Source organism: Pseudochaenichthys georgianus, chromosome 12, assembly GCF_902827115.2.
Source record: "Pseudochaenichthys georgianus chromosome 12, fPseGeo1.2, whole genome shotgun sequence".
NCBI lineage: Eukaryota > Metazoa > Chordata > Actinopteri > Perciformes > Channichthyidae > Pseudochaenichthys > Pseudochaenichthys georgianus.
In genome coordinates this window covers 13290136-13307998 of record NC_047514.1, presented here as the reverse complement: position 1 = coordinate 13307998, position 17863 = coordinate 13290136, and the positions used below count along the sequence as shown (strand labels likewise).

At 45.3% G+C, this 17863-nt stretch overlaps 1 protein-coding gene across 2 annotated transcripts in view; it reads right to left on the bottom strand.

The window, feature by feature from the left end:
* Window positions 1-2835: 2835 nt before the first annotated feature.
* sppl3 (signal peptide peptidase 3) overlaps window positions 2836-17863 on the bottom strand; it is a 39185-nt gene continuing 24157 nt past the window's right edge. For both annotated transcript variants that reach the window (XM_034095680.2, XM_034095679.2), the window contains exons 7-11: window positions 16804-16910; window positions 15984-16147; window positions 15599-15777; window positions 15277-15386; window positions 2836-3017 (exon numbers count right to left, since the gene is read on the bottom strand). In XM_034095680.2, coding sequence (XP_033951571.1) covers window positions 2946-3017; window positions 15277-15386; window positions 15599-15777; window positions 15984-16147; window positions 16804-16910 — 632 coding nt within the window. In that variant the 3' untranslated portion in view covers window positions 2836-2945. The remainder of the gene's footprint in view (window positions 3018-15276; window positions 15387-15598; window positions 15778-15983; window positions 16148-16803; window positions 16911-17863) is intronic.

Sequence of the window (17863 nt, the reverse complement as noted above, 5' to 3'; positions counted from 1 at the left end):
GAGTGGTATTTTATAAGCTTATCACACATTTTGTAGACGTTTGATTTGAAAAGCAACTAAAGCTTTAAAGTTAATGTAGTGGGGAAAATACAAGCGAGGTGACCCAAAGAAAAGGACACGGTGTTACAGTTAGAGTCATGTTTATTTACAGCAGAATCCTGAACAAGGGGAAAAAGGGTCAGAGGGAGCGGGTTAAAAGGAGACAAAGTGTTTTAGATGAAGCGCTTCAGGATTCATGTTTCACTACACAGTTCTTAATTTATTTATTCACCATTTTTCTATACAGAATCCATTCAGCTGTAATATCAATGCACCAACAGAGCTGGGGTACTCTGATGGGGGGAGGAGAGGTGGAAATAAAAAATAAAACTAAAGCACTAAAGAAAAAAAAATACAAACAAGGTGGGTAAAAATAAATTCAATTTCTATAAAAAAAAACATTTTTGTTGTCATCACCATGATCGTCATCAGTTATTTATGCATGTACATATACACACATATATGTATATATATGTATATAAATCTATATATTTCCTTGCCATGTCCATGAAGGGGGCTTGTGGTTCCAAGATGTCTGAGTTTAGACGTCCCAACCTGACAGCGTTCAGGTCATAATACTCAGCTTATTGAACCAGTCAGAGCTGACCCTGGCAGTCTTTCTGACCTGCAGCTTTAGTCCCGCCCACTGACGCTGCCCTGTAGGCGAGCTCATAGGTCCAGTGCCTTGGTGTGGGCCAGCAGAGACTCAAAACTGCAGTAGACCAGTCGATGCAGTCTGAGAAATGATACACTGTACACATAACATGCACGGCCAGATAGCATAAAAAAGTAAAAAAAGAAAAGAAAAAGCCAGCAAACTGCGTCGTCCATAGGTTTCTTCGACTTCCTGCCGTGTGATCGTTCACACTTTTTCCAGTATACATTAGATATTAACTGACAAGCACCACAAAAAAGTGGAAGGACAATACAAAAGATTGTAAGACTGTCAGGGACCAAAGAGTGACAGAAAAACATCCTATGAGTTATTTTCTTATTTCCATTTTGGATCTGAGGGGCATGACTGATTTTCTCCCTTCCCTAAATCCAAACGGACGTTATTATGTGATGATGACACACTCAAACACACTTAACCCTCATCTCCAGGCTTTGAGTCCAAACATTCACAATAGTCAGGTCTTCATCGACTGAGGTGAAGTTCAGGTAAGATGTGCTGTTGTGCTGTTCCACTTGTTAAAACGTATAAAAAGTGATCTTATATAATCATGCTCGGACATTATACATGTCTAAAATAAGATGCTTTTAGTGTTAACATGGCCTTAAATACATGTCGATTGAGGTTGTGCACAAACAAAATCAGTAGAAAACCCAGCATGATGTATGGTGTGGTTCCAAGATAAAAAGTAACATAAAATACCTTAAAGTTAATTCAACATTCATTTATTTGAAAAAAAAAAAACACTGTATACATTTCCATCTGTCCGCAGAAGGACCGTTAAAAAGAAAGTGACCCCTGTGGAGTTTTTCTGTCAATTTGTACATTAGACAAACCATTAGTCATGTGTTCATGACAACGTTTGATCCAACACGCCCAGCTCAATGGAAACCTGACTATTGTCATTGTTTTTTAACATTATCATGATTCAAATTAAAAGCGAGTAAAACAATCATTCACTCATCAGTTTCGTTCTCCCACACACACACACACACACACACACACACACAAAAATGCAAACACACTCTAACATGAGAGCAGGAAACTAACTTTTTCATCAACCAGCCACCGAGGCAGATGTTTTTTTTCATACCAAAAGATCCATCGGCTAAGTTTCTATCACACAAGCCAACAAACTTTAGAAAACAACCTCTAAATGATGGATGCTCACCAGTCGACTCGAAACAACTGGCAGACAAAATTCACCAAAATTCGGCTGTTGGCTGACGTCAGTTTCCCACCCTGTTCAACATGCTCTCGAACACAAATACAAACTCAAGATACCGCAAATACACATATATACAAATAGAAGCAGCCCCTCAAACGCTGGGGGCAGCTTAACAATTTATAATGCATCATTTCTTTATATGCCAAGAATAAAACTTTTCTAAATAAAATACATAGTTATCTGTGTGTGGGGGGGGGGGGAAATGTGGACAGCAGATGGACAGAGAGGAGGAGGGCGAGGCTCGCAGGAGTGTCAGAGGGAGCGCTGGGGAGAAGTCATTGTGGTGGGATGATGGGACAGATGAGAAAAGCAGGGGGAGGGAAGGGGGGGGGAGACTCTTCTCCTTCGCTGTGTCGCTGCTCCCGAGCAACGTCCTGTGCCACTGCAACACTACGCCTCTTCTCCGTTTGTTTAAATCGTTCCATAATAAGAATATTAATAATAAGAATGACCACGACAATGCGAAAAAAAAATATATATATAAACCCCAGCCATGTCTCACAACCCTAAGTCCACAAAAAGGGGGAGGCCAGGCCCTCGAGTTCATCTGAGTCGGTGTAAAACAGAGATGCAGAGAAAATGAAAGACGCAGAAAAAAGGAGGAAACGCAGAGAGGGACAAGAGGACTGACGAATGGAACGAGGCCTTTGGAGGGAAGTGGCAAAATGGGACTAACTATAGAGAAGAGAAAAAGGAAACAAGAGAGGAAGGGGGGCAGAACAAACACAGCGTAGGCAGGATGTGCTATAATGAAGAGGAAATAAACAGAAAAGAGGAAGCGGAGATGAAACAGGGGAGGATGTAGGAACCAAAGATGAGTCGTGTCGGGGCGTTGTGATCCACACACTGGTGTCCTTCTGAGGGTTTTCACAGAAGATTGGCGGAAAGCATGAACAAGTGATGACAACATGGCCTCACTGTGAGTGTGCCCTCTCTCCTTCCCTCTAATAAAAAGGTAAAGGATCCGCAGTCCTCCCCGCACTGGTCGGTATTTCCCAGGGTGCATCATACCTCCAGGAAGCGGGAGCTGCTGGTCTTGGTGTGGAAGGGCTCGGACCACATGCGCCGCAGATCCCCCTAAGGAGCAGACAGGAGGCACACAATTAATCAAATGTTCGCTGATTCTTATCCAGAGGGTCAGCCAAGACAACTGCTTTCGACTCTTTATTGAGGTAAAGGGAAAAAAAGTGTATTTTCTTTTATTCTACAACTTAAACTTAGTTTTTAGCCTTTAAAATTCCCTGAGGTAAATCCTTGATGTCTAGTGACTGCCTAATCCAACAATAAAGAAAAAGGTTGTGAGGAAATTATGAAATGCTTTTTTGTGGAGGCGTTCTGTTAAACTGATCTGTTGGGTTTTCAATGTAACAGTTTACAATCCATTTCCAATATATCACTACATTTCAACAGATTAGAAATTAATCCAATCTGCTACAGCCACATTTTTGGGGTATTTGTATATTATGTGAAAATTACATAATTTCAGTTATAATTAAAACTATTAAAGTTATATATTTTTTTTTTATAATTTTCCGCAGAGAAGAATAAAGAAAGAAGAACACTGCTGAATTCTGCGAAACTGCTACAGCTGAACTAAATCAATTTGGTTTATATAGCCCAAATCACACATTTGCCTTGGGGGGGCTTTACAATCTGTACAAAAATACAGCACACTGTCCAACCCTTGTACAACCCTTGCTCTAGATCAGTGTTTCTCAAACTTTTTCATACCAAGGACCACTTAACCAATAAAAAAACACTCACGGACCACCTAACTCCACAAATATCCAAAAACACATCGTTTTTTACAAATCGCCTGAAAATGGTACAAACAAGTGGCCACATTTGTGATGAAGGTGTTTATCTGGGCTATATCATGCAATCAAAAGTGAAACTTAAGCTCGCTCCATTACGGAGATATTCCCGCGAGAGTGCGGAAAACTTAAATTTATTTATTTCAAATGTGAAATGTTACCAATATACTCACGGACCACTAGGGGGCGCTCACGGACCACCAGTGGTCCGCGGACCACACTTTGACAAGCACTCCTCTAGATCAGTGGTTCTCAAATGGGGGTACGCGGACCCCTAGGGGTACGTTGGAGTACTGCAGGGGGTACGTGAGATTTATTTTATGTTAATGGAAAAAAGTATAAGTAGTGCATTTAAACTAGGGCTGTCAAATGATTACAATTTTTAATCAGATTAATCACAGCTTAAAAATTAATTAATCATGATTAATCACCATTCGAACTATGTCCAAAATATGCCATTTCTTTATGTATATTGTTGTGGGAATGGAAAGATAAATGAAAGAAGGCAGATATATACATTTAACATACTGTATCTATAGGTTACTTACGTAACCCCAGTCTCAGAGTAACATGAAGTGAGATGTCTCACTATGGGATGCGCCTCATCGCGGAGCAAACAGAAGCATCAATCTCATTACGCCAATCCTGATTGGCTGGTGATCTTAACGTCAGCGTCAGGGAATTCACCCCCTATAAGTAGCTTGCGCCACAACACATGCGTCATTCAAAATAAGCACCTCTTCTCACTTCACCATAGCAAGGAGGGCCGTCTGGTGAGACATCTCACTTCATGTTACTCTGAGACCTGGGGTTACGTAAGAAACATATAGTTCTCATTCATAACACTCCGTTCGATGTCTCACTATGGGAAAATGTAGCTCCCGTATTGCCAGACGAGCTTATCTCGAAAATCACCGACCAACCAGAACTTAACAGGTAGAGTCCCGACTCAACAAGGTGCCCAGCACTGCTCGGGCCACGCTTGGAGCGGAGACGTCTAGCCTGTAAAAGCGGACAAAAGTGAGCGACGAGGACCAGCTCGCCGCTGCACAGATGTCTTGGATGGAAACAAAGCCCAGGATGTAGCCAGGCCCCGAGTCGAGTGAGCCCGCAGACCCGAAGGTGCTTGCAAACTCTGACTCGTATAGGCCAAAGCAATTGCCTCCACAATCCAGTGGGAGAGCCGTTGCTTAGTAACAGGCTTGCCCTTGTGAGGGTTAGCCCAGGACACGAAGAGTTGGTCATTAAGACGAAGCTCCTTTGATCTGTCCATATATGTGTGCAAAGCCCGGACTGGACACAACAGATCCTGCTGCTGCTCCCCGGAGGAAACCAGCGGCGGAGGAAATGCCTCAATGTCAATTGGGCTACACGAACCAACCACCTTTGGTGTAAAGCAGGGGTGCCCAACCAGTCGATCGCGATCGACTGGGGAGATTCCCAGTCGATCGCGAGATGCGTCTAAAAATAGAACAACAATATTCTGTTTTACCGTTAATGTCCTATAACATAATCTTCCTGTGCCAGAATCATGCACTTGAACGCATCAAAGCTTTGTGATTGGCCAGGCGTGACCCCATGTGTCGGGGCGTGGCTGGTGGGCAGTGGGCAGTGCACTAGTTTGCTAACGTAGTCCGTGTCAACACCAGGAGTGACAGTCCGCACACACACAAGACCGCAATCATGGCAGAAGCAAAACATATATAATTTCACTCCGAGTGGGAGGATGATTATTTTTGTATCTATTCCAATTCAAAGTCCATCTGTCTCATCTGCAATGTGAGCTTGGCTTTATCGAAGAAGGGTAATTTAGGAGCGGCATTTCCAAACAGTGCACAAACGCTACGAGACAGAATTCCCTCCTAATCCGCTCCAAAAGGGGAGGGGCCTGAAAGGACAACTAAATGCACAGCAGTCCATTTTCACCAGGCCCAACAACAAGAGCAAGGCTGCTCCAGAGCATCTTATCGTGTCACGTTCTTGAGAAACACATGAAGTCTTTCAAAGACGGCGAAGTTGTGAAAGAGGCATTCCTGGAGGCTGCCGTTGCGTAATAAAAACAACAGAAGCATTTCAACAGGTTTTTGATATGATAAAAACTCAAGTTAGATACCGTTATTAATCAGCTGTGAGTTTGAGTTTGTTTGAACTTATTCATTATAATTATTATACAAAATGGTATAAGAATGCAAACTTAAATTGATTATAGTCTATTAGCAATTCAGGTTAAGAAACTAGTGTTGCTTGCATCCTATTTTAAAAAAGGCATTTATTTTTATAATCTACTAAAATGCAACAAAAAAAGGGTTTGATTCTATTAATTTGGTCTTTTTTATTGCACTTTGGCAGCAGATTCCTGTGTAGCTTCAGATCTGAGTCGTCTTATTAGTAAGCCTAATTTATACTTTTGTAGCAACACTATTTTTATATAATGGCAAAGAAAGGGTTCAGCGTCTTTTCTTTTTTTCCTGTGGCAGCACTGTTCAATGTTTCTTGAAAACATTACCCACTGTAGTGACGTGTGAATAAACTCCAACTCTGTATCAACAACACTGTTGTGTAACTTCAGTTAAATACTTGTATGTGTGTAGATTAGAAAGAGGTAAGATAAAGGATCTGCAGTATTTTATGAAGTATTAATTGTACAAAGGTCAGTTTTATACAAGTAGAAGTGTGTATTTACCTGGTAGTAGGCTGTCAGTAATGGCTACGCCTCTCTATTTGGACTGGGAGATCTCGGCAGACTGGCAACTTTAAAAGTAGCTCTCGGTTCAAAAAAGGTTGGGCACCCCTGGTGTAAAGGCAGGGTTGGGCTTTAACAACACTCTCGTTTGCCCTGGGGCGAACTGAGTGCATGAAGGATGTACAGACAGCGCATGAATATCGCTGACCCGCTTGGCGGATGCCAGGGCCAGTAACAGCACTGTCTTGAGTGACAGATGTTTCATGTCAGCTCCTTCCAGGGGTTCAAATGGGGTCATTCTGAGCCCATTTAAAAACCACTGCCAGGTCCCATAAGGGCACCAGTGACCTGGAGACAGGGAGGAGCCTGCGAGCTCCCTTCATAAAACGGCAAACCAAAGGATGTTGGCTAGCCGTCTTACCCTCAAAGCCCACATGGCATGCAGCAATAGCAGCCAGGTACACCTTGATCGTGGAAAAAGCTCTGTGTTTATCGATCAAGTCCTGTAGAAATGATAAAATCACCCCGACAGGACATTGAAAGGAGATGTGTCCTTCTTGAAGGCACCACTCCTCAAACACCCTCCACTTACAGTCGTAAAGAGACCTGGTGGAGGAAGCTCTCGCACTCTGAATAGTGTTTATCACCTTCTGAGGGAGTCCCACTGTATCCAGATTGTACCACTCACGGGTCAGGCCCATAGTGCCCCGCGCTCTGGGCGTGGGTGAAGGATCGCCCCCCCCCGCCTGAGACAATCTGTCCCTGCGTGGTGGGGGCTGCCATGGCTGCCCGCACAACAGCTGATGTATCTCCGCCAGCCCGTACGTTGTGGGCTAGGGCGGAGCCATCAGGATAAGTGTGTGGCGTTGCTCCTTCACTCTGGCCAGAGTTGGGGGTATCAGAGCCAGGGGTGGGAACGCGTACAGAAGACCCGGAGGTCAATCGTGTACGAGTGCGTCCACGCCTAACGGTGCGTTTAAATCGTGCATTAAAGAGAACAGCTGTCATTGAGCATTTTACCTTTATGCGAACAGATTTAACGCGGCTCTGCCGTAACGCACCCACAGCGGACTCACGATCCTTGGATGAGGAGTCCAGTCTGCATAGAGTGGTGCACCTCTGGACAGTAGTTCTGTCCCGAGGCGCATCACTCCTGGTACATGCGTCGCTCTCAGAGAGAGGAGACGTCTGCCGCTCCAAGGGATCAGTTTGTGTGCCAGTGTGTGTGACTGGAGACAACGCAACCTCCCTTGGCGGTTCATACACGATACTGTGGTCGTGTTGTCTGTCCTCACAAGGACATGGTGTCCTCTGAGAGAAGGCAGAAAGCGTTTTAGGGTGGGGAACACCGCTAAAAGCTCCGGGTGATTTACGTGCGCCCGCTGGAGGTCTCTGCTCCAGAGACCCCTCACCGGGCGACCTTCGTAAATACCCTATCAGCCTGTCTGACCTTCCGTGAAAGGACAGCCCCCGTAGGCGCGCCCCGTACTAGAAAAGTCGGGTGTAGTGCCACTACGCATTTCATAATACAGGGTTCTTACACCTTTTCCAAAGTCAAATTCAAGCACTTTTCAAGCATTTTCAAGGTGCATTTTCCAGCTTTTCAAGCATCTTACAGCTATTGTAAATTACATATTTATATGCACATACTCAAATGATTATTTCCCTACCTCACATTAAATCAGATGTTCTTTATGCTATAAACAACCAAATGTGTGTTTCATGATAGCCTTCTACACGAGGATGACAAATTAAAGAAAATAAAACTAAGTTTAATATTTCAAAAGGAGTGACCTGTACGTAGACTGGGCCTCCCATATAATCTGTCTGAGCCGATATACAACAATCAGACAAATAACTTTTCAATACATTATTGATTACTATTTTTGAGGTACTTTTAGGTTGGCAGTAAACATAAGTCAGAGGTAAATGGTGTACTTTTCCTCTACATGTATTTAATGAATTCCTTTAGTTACTTTACAGATCTGGATGAATGATGGTAAATATAATCAAGTGTTGAATCAGACTTTAGTTCCACCTGGAGTAAATCCACCAGCTACCCTGCAGCATACAAAGTCATTCAGACTAGCTGCACCTTTACCAGCTTTGAGAACACTTTCATGATCAATCATTATAAAACACATCATATATATTATTCTGAAATGGACCACTTTTACTGTCTTTCACTATATTGAGATGAGAATACTTTTCTACTTGTACTTGAGGAACATTTTGAATGCAGGACTTTTACTGTGACAGAGTATTCCTACACTCTAGTACTTCTACTTTTACTAAGTACAATATCTGAGTACTTCTACTTTTACTCAAGTACAAGATCTGAGTACTTCTACTTTTACTCAAGTACTTATTCGACCTCTAGTAGTGTATTAGTCTGAATTGTAGCCACAAAATCACGCAGAGTTGCATAAAAATAGACTCACAATGGTAACAAGTGGAAAATAATATTTACAATGTGTAAATGATTTGAAGGTAATGCTGACTACTCAAGACACCTGACTTATACATCTGCAAAGGAAGACTGTGTTCATTCTACAATTACATGGGATTAAAGCAAAATGTAGTTTTTTGAAGAATACTTCAATTTTATATAAAAGACAGTTTGTTTTGGCAAATTCAGATGATAAATACAACTTTGAAGCTTCGGCATAATTACAAGCAGAGAACGGACTAATGTAACGTCACAGCAGGCATAACAACAGCCGGTGTTTCTTGTGAGTGTTTCCCCGGTACACAAACGCAACAATACACACACACACTCGCGAGCTTCCCCCAGACCAGTAATACAAACGAAAATGTGTCTTTGGGTCAATGTTACTGATTTCGATAGAGCAAGTCGCATTTGGTTTAGGCACGAAACATACTACCAGTAGAAATACATTGCTTTTAAAATCGCTGTGTCGAATTAATAGATTATATTTCGTGACTATAACATGAAATGCCGTGAGTGCTTCATCCTCTGAACACCACAGGATGGCGACTGTAACACACATAACGTAGGTAAGCTCCTCTGAAATGATTGTCCCCTGCAATTATTATTATCCCTCAATCGAGTTCGCTATTCAGCTCGCTAACGTTAGCTTCAACAAACGTAACGTGCAACGTTAGCCTAACCTAAAATGCTCTTCTACTGCGTACCTTTCATGTGACTCGTCAGCGCAGACTCTCGCATCGTTATTTTTGCAAACTTTGCAGGAGGCTACTCGTGGGCCCTCGTGTTAGCCATGGCTTGTATTTGTCTTCTGCTAGCCAACGCTCGTTGAAACTGCAACCTCCTGGCACACAGTCATCTATCACTCATCAGAATGCCCAGGTCACACACAAACACTTGCAGGTCGCGCACATAGCGCGGGAAGGCCGCAGCGGAGCTGTTTTATGTAGAAGCGAAGCAATTCTTTTATTTTAATCTAAAAAGCGAACTATTCAGTCAGACAGCAATTTATTGTAAAAGTAAAGCATTTACATTTTCAAGCACTTTATCTCAATTTCAAGCACCATTCCCAAAATTCAAGCACTTTCCCAACCTTGAAAACACCATGTCAAATTTCAAGCATTTTCAAGGATTTCAAGCACCCGTACGAACCCTGATAATAACCAATACTCTCCGCACGCCGTGGCGCGCGGGGTTTAGTTTTATTATGAGACTCATGTTGAGCAGGTGCTTTACGAGGACATTTGTCTGCGTAATCTGACTCTGCTCGGCGGGCATTATAGATAAAACCCTCCTTTCTAGGAGAGAGAGAACCTCTCTCTCCAGAATATGGGTTGACTCTCTCCGGGCTTGTGAATAAAGATAGCCCGAGAAACGAGGGACGGTGACGGTGACTTGGAGTCTGTAGCTCCGTGTAACTGTCTTGAGAAACCCAAGCAGATGTCGTGAGCATCTCCCGCTGTATGCTCCTTAGAGCCAGCTGAGATGTCACGTCTCTTCCCCTCTGAGTCTCTATTTGTTGTGTTATGGGGCCCTCCAGTGTCTGAGCACTGTGGTGCCCCATTTCGACAATCCCCACCGACACAGCGCATGCATGTCGTGGTGGTGCCCTTACGGCTCCAGCCGGCACTGCGCATGCGCGTGACGGTGGTGCCTTCACAACCCCAGCCGGCACTGCGCATGCGCGTGACGGTGGTGCCTTCACAACCCCAGCCGGCACTGCGCATGCGCGTGACGGTGGTGCCTTCACAACCCCAGCCGGCACTGCGCATGCGCGTGACGGTGGTGCCTTCACAGACCCGCCAGTAATCCGCCTTTTGAGAGATGCCGTAGCTGCTCTCAGAAGGGGAACAATTGACGGGCTGTTTATTGGTTTTCTTTTCATTTTTTTTTGCGCTGCGCCCTCGGCCTGAAGCCTGGATGCGTCAGCGGCAAATGTTTTATAACAAAAGAATCAACCAATGTGTGACATGTGTTTGTGCGGACTTGAGGATGGTGTCGAGGCATCTCTCGAGGCGGCGGGAACACATTCAGAGCTGGGGAATGAACTTCCAGCTCTGTCACAGAGGGGAGAAGGAGGGGCTGTCACGCCACTCGCCTCTTCTTCCTCGACTGCTGGCCGAAATTCTGGGTTGGCTGCGCCTGAGCTGCAGCCGGAACCGGAGATTTTCTAGGCCAGCTTGCCCTTGTCTCCAGCCTGGGCTGGGGACTCGGGGCGGGCTGCGACCTCTGCTTATCCGGTGCCTTAAACCGAGCAGAGTTCGAGGCAGCTTGGGCGAAGGACTGCTGCTGCGAAGGCAGCGGCTGCACCCTTCGAGGGAGGCAGAGGTGGAGTGCCTCGTCCTCCTTCTTCTTCTTCGTCGTCTGACACCTCCTTTGCATGGACGCGAGAGCGGAGTCGATAATTCCCTCGGGAACGATTGGCATATCCAGCACATCCTCCTTTTCCCGGTCTGGGAGGTTGGTGAGGTTGAGCCATCTAGCTCTTTCCTGCACCACCATGATCCCCATTACCTTGCCCGTGGCCTGGACGGCGCAGTGTTGGACACGGAGACAAATGTCCGTGACCGCTGCCATCTCGTCCAGAGTGGCTGCCCCCGGATTACCCGACAGGTCCTCGCAGAGCTCCGCTGGGTAAGCGGATAGCAGCGAGGACACATTCAGGGCCCTGGCGGACAACTCTGCAGCTTTGTAGGACTTTTCAGTCATTGTCGACTGAAAACGGTCCGACTTTGCTGGCAGCGTGGGGTTCCTGCTTGGTGACGGGCCCACCTTCGGTAGGAGGTGGGCCGCTACCAGCGGTTCCATGGGCGGTATGAGGAGCAGGCCGAGCTTCTCCATTCCGTCACAGGAGGAGGCACCCTGGATTGGGACCTTGTTGCTGAAGGGCCGGTCTCTCCACGAGACCGACACCTCATCCAACATCTCCGGGAAGACCGGAAGGAGTTGCCTCTTTTTCCCCGCTGCTTGGGGAAGATGTTTTGCCTCGTAGCGGGACCCGGAGGTCTCCTTGGCCATTTCAGGCCACGGGACGTTGAGTCTGGCCGCAGCGCGTTTACACACGGCCTGTAGGTCCATGCTCAGACCGGGCGAAGCTGGTGTGCTATCGCCCGGGAGAGCAGCCCTCGCTCCAGGCTTTGCAGCCTGAGCCGATGACATGAAGGTGTCCTCTTCCTGTTCATCCGACTCGGACAGGAGGAACGCCAAGGCGTCCTCTTCTTCGTCCTCCTCGTAGTCCAGCTCGAGGACATCCTCCGCGGGTGAGACCATAGTGAGGTCTAACCGGGAGCCCCAGCTTGGTAAAGCGCGGGGACCCGTTCCCACGTGTCTTGCCGTCACCGGGTCCCGGCCTGCCAGGGCGCGGGATTCCGGTTCTGTAGCCATCGCAGATAATGAGCCCCAGACCGACACGGAGAGGGGTTCACTCTCTGTGGCGGACGCCCCCGTGTCCTGACTGCCGGTCGGCGGGTCAGTGGACATGGGAGGGTCCTGCTCCGACAGGCTAGCTTGTCGTGCTAACCGTCGGCGGAGGCTCTTTATGGTGAAGCGGACACAATGTCCGCACAAGCCGGGGTTGTCGATAGCGCCTCGGGCGTGTTCCAGCCCGAGGCAGGACGAGCAGACCTGGTGTGTGTCTACGCCCGAGATCTTCAACCCGCAGCCGCAGAGTCGAGCCACCGAGTCCCTGACTCCTCTGGTGTGAGGGAGAGGGGCGTCCATCTTGTTCGCCTCGTGGCGTGGAGAGGGCCCGCCCTCGACAGGTAGGATGGGAGAAAAAGATGTTACCACCTTGTCCTTAATCCGGAGAAAAGGACGGTGTGGGTCTTTTATTCCCGGAGAATACTGACTGGAGTGACAGTATGCTCTTTTAATCCTTTCTTCCTACGTGGAGAGGAGAAAAGAAAAAACGTCCTCGCTACCGTGGTGTCGATAGAGAGGGAGCAAGCTAGCAACAGGTGTGCTGCTAGCTTAAAAAAAAAAATCAGACCTACCTTACTTTCTCGGGGAGAGAAGGGCGAGGTCGATTTTAATACTAACTGCGTTAGTACTACCGTCTTCCTGCGAAGCAGAAGGAGTAGCCGGCGAGCGCCCGTCGACCGAAATGGGTATTTGGGTTCAGTCTGTGGACCGTTAAGCTTGTCCGGCTACTGTAGAGATGTGCTCTGAAGCGAGAAGAGGTGTTTGAATGACGCATGCGTTGTGGCGCAAGCTACTTATAGGGGGTGAATTAGCTGACGTCAAGATCACCAGCCAATCAGGATTGGCCTAATGAGATTGATGCTTCCGTTTGCTCCGCGATGAGGCGCATCCCATAGTGAGACTTCGAACGGAGTGTTATGAATGAGAACTATGTTTATTATAACATTTTTCTGCGTGTCAAAATGAAAGACAGCCCACACACCTATCAATCATCAAACCGTGGGGTCTTAATTCATTACGTGTTGATTTCTATCAACGGGGGAGTACTTCAGGAAAGTCGACAGGGGGGGGGGGGGGCTAGTGGAGTACTTCGTGACCACAGAGTGTGAACGTTGTGATCAGCTGTTTTAGCGCAGTTCTCCAGTGATGGGGGGGGGGGGGGGTTGGTTGGCCGGTCGGCGTACTTTTGGCACAATTCCGTTGTACAGACCGACGTTAACAGCAGCCCTGTCTGTGCACACGGAGACCGACTCTGTCGTCCGGTGATCTAACCGCCTTCTGGAAAAGCTTCACAAGTACGTCGGTACGCAAATGCGCTTTGTGACACAAGTGACGGTACGCATTTCAGATTACGCACATAACCTGCGTACCAGTTATGTGCACCCCTGTACTACAGCAAAAGTATTCTCCGTCGGGACTTCCTGCAACAACACCACGCCGTTATCTTGATTCTGATTGGCCAGAAGACATTATCAAAGATGTTCTATTGAGAAGACGATCACTACGTGACAAAAGTTTTCAAAACCGTTTCTGGTCTTCGGTATTTCCAGACAAGTCGCTACTGAAATCAATCTTACCAACTGCTGTCTGTGCAATTCTCGGCGCGAGTTGGCGGACTTTATTTTGCTTACTTTAACTTCATTTTTCATGGTGGGGCTAAGCCATTTCTTGGTATGGGTGTAGCCTACCCCAGCCATACCCTGGCGCTGCCACTGGTGGGATGTATGGGGCCGGGCCATTCTGCACATGTGTTAAATGCGTTAAATATTTTAATGCAATTAATTCAAAAAATTCATTACCGCCGTTAACGCGATAATTTTGACAGCATTAATTTAAACAAACTACTAATAGTAGATTAACTACTTTATTCAAAAGTTTACAGTAATTCTGGATAATAAAATGGGAAAAATAAACGGGGTGTTCCCTTTTCCTCTCCCTCTCCTGACAGCTCGTCAGTCTCGTGCAGCTCGCTGAACCTGTAATAAGTGCCCCGACAGTAAAGAATAAATATATTTATAACTAGTATAGCTTGTTCCAGAGTAGATAAACTAGCTAAGTGTGTTAGGTCTAACTCTTAGTGTATTTAATTTTGCTCCACTCAACGGTCCGTCACAGCGGCGGAGCTGTGATCATGCAGAGCTGCGTGTTTTCCGTCAGCAGCAGCTGATCTGATCCCTCTCTCGCGTCCGGTTAGACTTCACTCGCGTTTATGTCCAAATCTATCAGATCTAGCTAGTTCTAGTTAATTATATGACTGCCTGCTTATCAAAGGACACCTAAACAACAAGCGTTGCTTGGCAACGGCGTGTGGCCGCAAAGTATAGCACAGCATTATGCATATGTTTATATGAGGGGTCAAAATCCCATGCTCATAAAATGATCATATTTTTTTTTCTCTTCATTCCCCACGCCCCAAAATAAATAAATATACCAATTTTAGGAAAGGTAACGAAGTTTGAGCAGTGTGGGTTTTATAATTAACAGAGTTACACATATTTCAAAACGCAAAGTGTAATAACTGCAGTGGCCTTCCTGTCACAGAGAATGACAAAGATCCTCAGTGAAGCTCAAGCCCATGTTTCTCACTAAGTACAACTTATTAAAAAGATTAGTTCAATGCAACTAATGTCGTCTTAGTGTTATTGCATGATGTTAAATTGGTTTGCCATGAATTTAGTGATGGATTGTAAACATTTGAAATGTAGGATTTAAGTGTTTCTCAGTTACAATGTTGTTGTTTTAATAAATCAGACACTGATGGTGCAGCTCTGTACTGTACCTCTTTATAGGCATTTTTTCATTAAGAAATTGTGTTTGCGCTGATCAGGGGGTACTTGGCTGAATTTTTTTTTCAAAGGGGGTACATTATTGAAAAAGGTTTGAGAACCACTGCTCTAGATAACACAAAACTCCCAAAACAATGCCCTTTACTGGGGGACAAAAAACGTGGTGTGTGTTGCTGTCCTGTACCTTCAGGTAGGCCATAGTGAGCAGAGGCAGCAGGGTGAAGGGCACCAGGTAGAGCAGAGCGGGCTGAGCAGCACGGTGGATCCTGGAGGCCACTGTGGCCGTCAGCAGACCTGGAGACAGATCATTGTTAATCACATGAGAACTGTACGTGTACTTTATTTTAAAGTATACTCCAAAAACCTGAAGGGAAAAATTGAGATTCGAAGAAAAACACTTTTTGGGAGACACATAACTAATGGGACCTGCTTACAGACAAGCTTCACACTGAAACAACGAGACCCCTGACCTTTCACATCCATCCTTCCATTGATTGCTTGCTTACCCACAAAGTATCCGACGAGAGTGCAGTGGAAATAGGAGACGCGCTGCATGCGTCCGGAGATTGGGACTTCCCCATTGGCCTGCTTCTTGTAGTTGTCATAGCGCAGGACGAAGCATAACAGCAGGCCCGGCATCACGATGTCTCCGATTCCCAGCATTGAGAAGTGACTTCCTGTGGAGCTGCATGGATTGGAACAAACACAGAAATAAGTTGGGAAGATCTAAAAACATGGTCAAGAATAAGAGCCCCAACGAGTCATGGAAAATAAATACCAAGTACATATTGGTCCAAACCAGATGTCAAATCTGACTATTGATATGTTAGCCGCCTTGTGGAGCTGTAATGCTGAAATTGCAGCAGAAAATACAATTTCCATCACTCTTACCTGGGAAAGACCAGTTTTCCAGGTAAGGAGAGGCGGGGGACGTCGCGGCCCATCCCAGGTCCCAAGTGGAGCTTCCTGGAGAGAACATCTATGGGATTTTCAGCCGGCTGGGTGGCAACTTTCACCATCACATTACTATTGAAGATGTAGGCTGAGAAGAACACCTGGAGGGAAATAGCAGAGTTAGGCTGGTAATATTGACATATTCTCATCTCAATTTTAACAATAATTTGGTGACACTTGTGTTAGCATAGTTAGCTGAAGGTGGTCATTGCTTTTGCGATTTGTGCTCAATGAAGGAGCTGATTCAAAGTAAAGACAAGGCCAGATGTAGCTAATAAATCAAATCTCAATCTATAAGTACCAGGAAAATAAATGGATTTTGATATCTCAGAGGAAATTGGGATGTTCATCTCAATGTTGTCTCAATCAGACGGATCCTTTTAAATCATTCATCTTGTTCATTTCTGTTCATTAGTGTTGAATTTTGTGTTCAGCTATGATGGTGATAAATGCAGCAATGCTTACTACCCAGTTCCTCCAGAACACACTGCTACTGGAAAATAGGAAATGCATCACTTCCTAAGCAACACATCATCTGGCTGGCAAGGCGGTATTTGCTTGTGTATGATTAGAATGTAAGGGCGTCCTTAAGCTGTATCATTACTATGTTGTTAGATGTGGGATAAAGGGATAATTTATGTGGACGTTTTGTTTAATGAGCTTGTCCTTGTAAACACGGTCGAGCTGCTGTATCTCACAGCAGGGTCTCGTACGTCAGCTGTGACGGGGGGCAGTTATGGATGGGAGCATGTCTTACCCAGAACACATCATAAATGAGCAGTCCTGACAGCAGCAGGCAGGAAACCTTCAGACTGGGGAGCCGCACGAAGGCTATCATGGCGACACACAAGCCCATCGCTAGAGCTGAGGGGAGGGAAAACACAATATATTAAAAACATAGTTCTGCGTTTCAGCAGAAATACGCTGAAATTAAACATGAGAACTAATTCACGTACATTTATTTAAGAAACATTAATCACTGTGAGTGTGCACACAGCCTAATTAATTAGTCAGACTATTCTGATGAAATGTTGTGCCAATTCACTTTTGTGTGCACGAGGCAAGACCTGATAAGAAACAAGAGTGTTGGGACTGAACATGAGAGCATGATAGGCTTTTAATGCACAGATGGTTTGAGTCAATAAAAGCACATGTTTAATATAATGGCTGCATTTCACATAATAAATGTTTGCGTGTAAACTCGCCATTATCTCTAAAACAACCAGCACTTAGGCCCTAAGCACAATACCTAACTGCTGCTAATGCAATACTTAACGTTAAACTCATGTATGGTATTTCATTTTTTATAGATTTCCTTTTAAAATATCATTAAGTATGCCGTTAAGTGGATTGTGAAAAACAAAAAAGGAAATTAGATTTCATTAGACCGGCTCAGAATAAATGCCAGAGGGGGACAACATTATTTAACTTGTTCTCATGAAAGGGAGACACACAGTATGTCCAGCTTGTGTCGAGGTCCTTTTAAGATTGTGCATATTTTCATTTCCAATTCAAATGTTTCATATTGTGTAAGTTTCTTTTGATTATGCAGCTTTTTATGAGGGCCGCATTGTTCACATTTCTGAAGAAGTGATGTAATGTTTGAAATGACGTCAACACGGTCAAACAATACAAGTGCACACACCCACGAGCTTTCCTCTGCTCAGCACTAAGATTACAACTTTGACCAAGACCAGTTAAATGCCTGTTATATAGCAGCTGACTAACTTTAGTGTGTTCTTGCTGTATTGGCATGCATCACCCTGAAGAGCCTGAAAATAGTGTTGCTAAGATCTGCATATCGCATGAGTTACAAT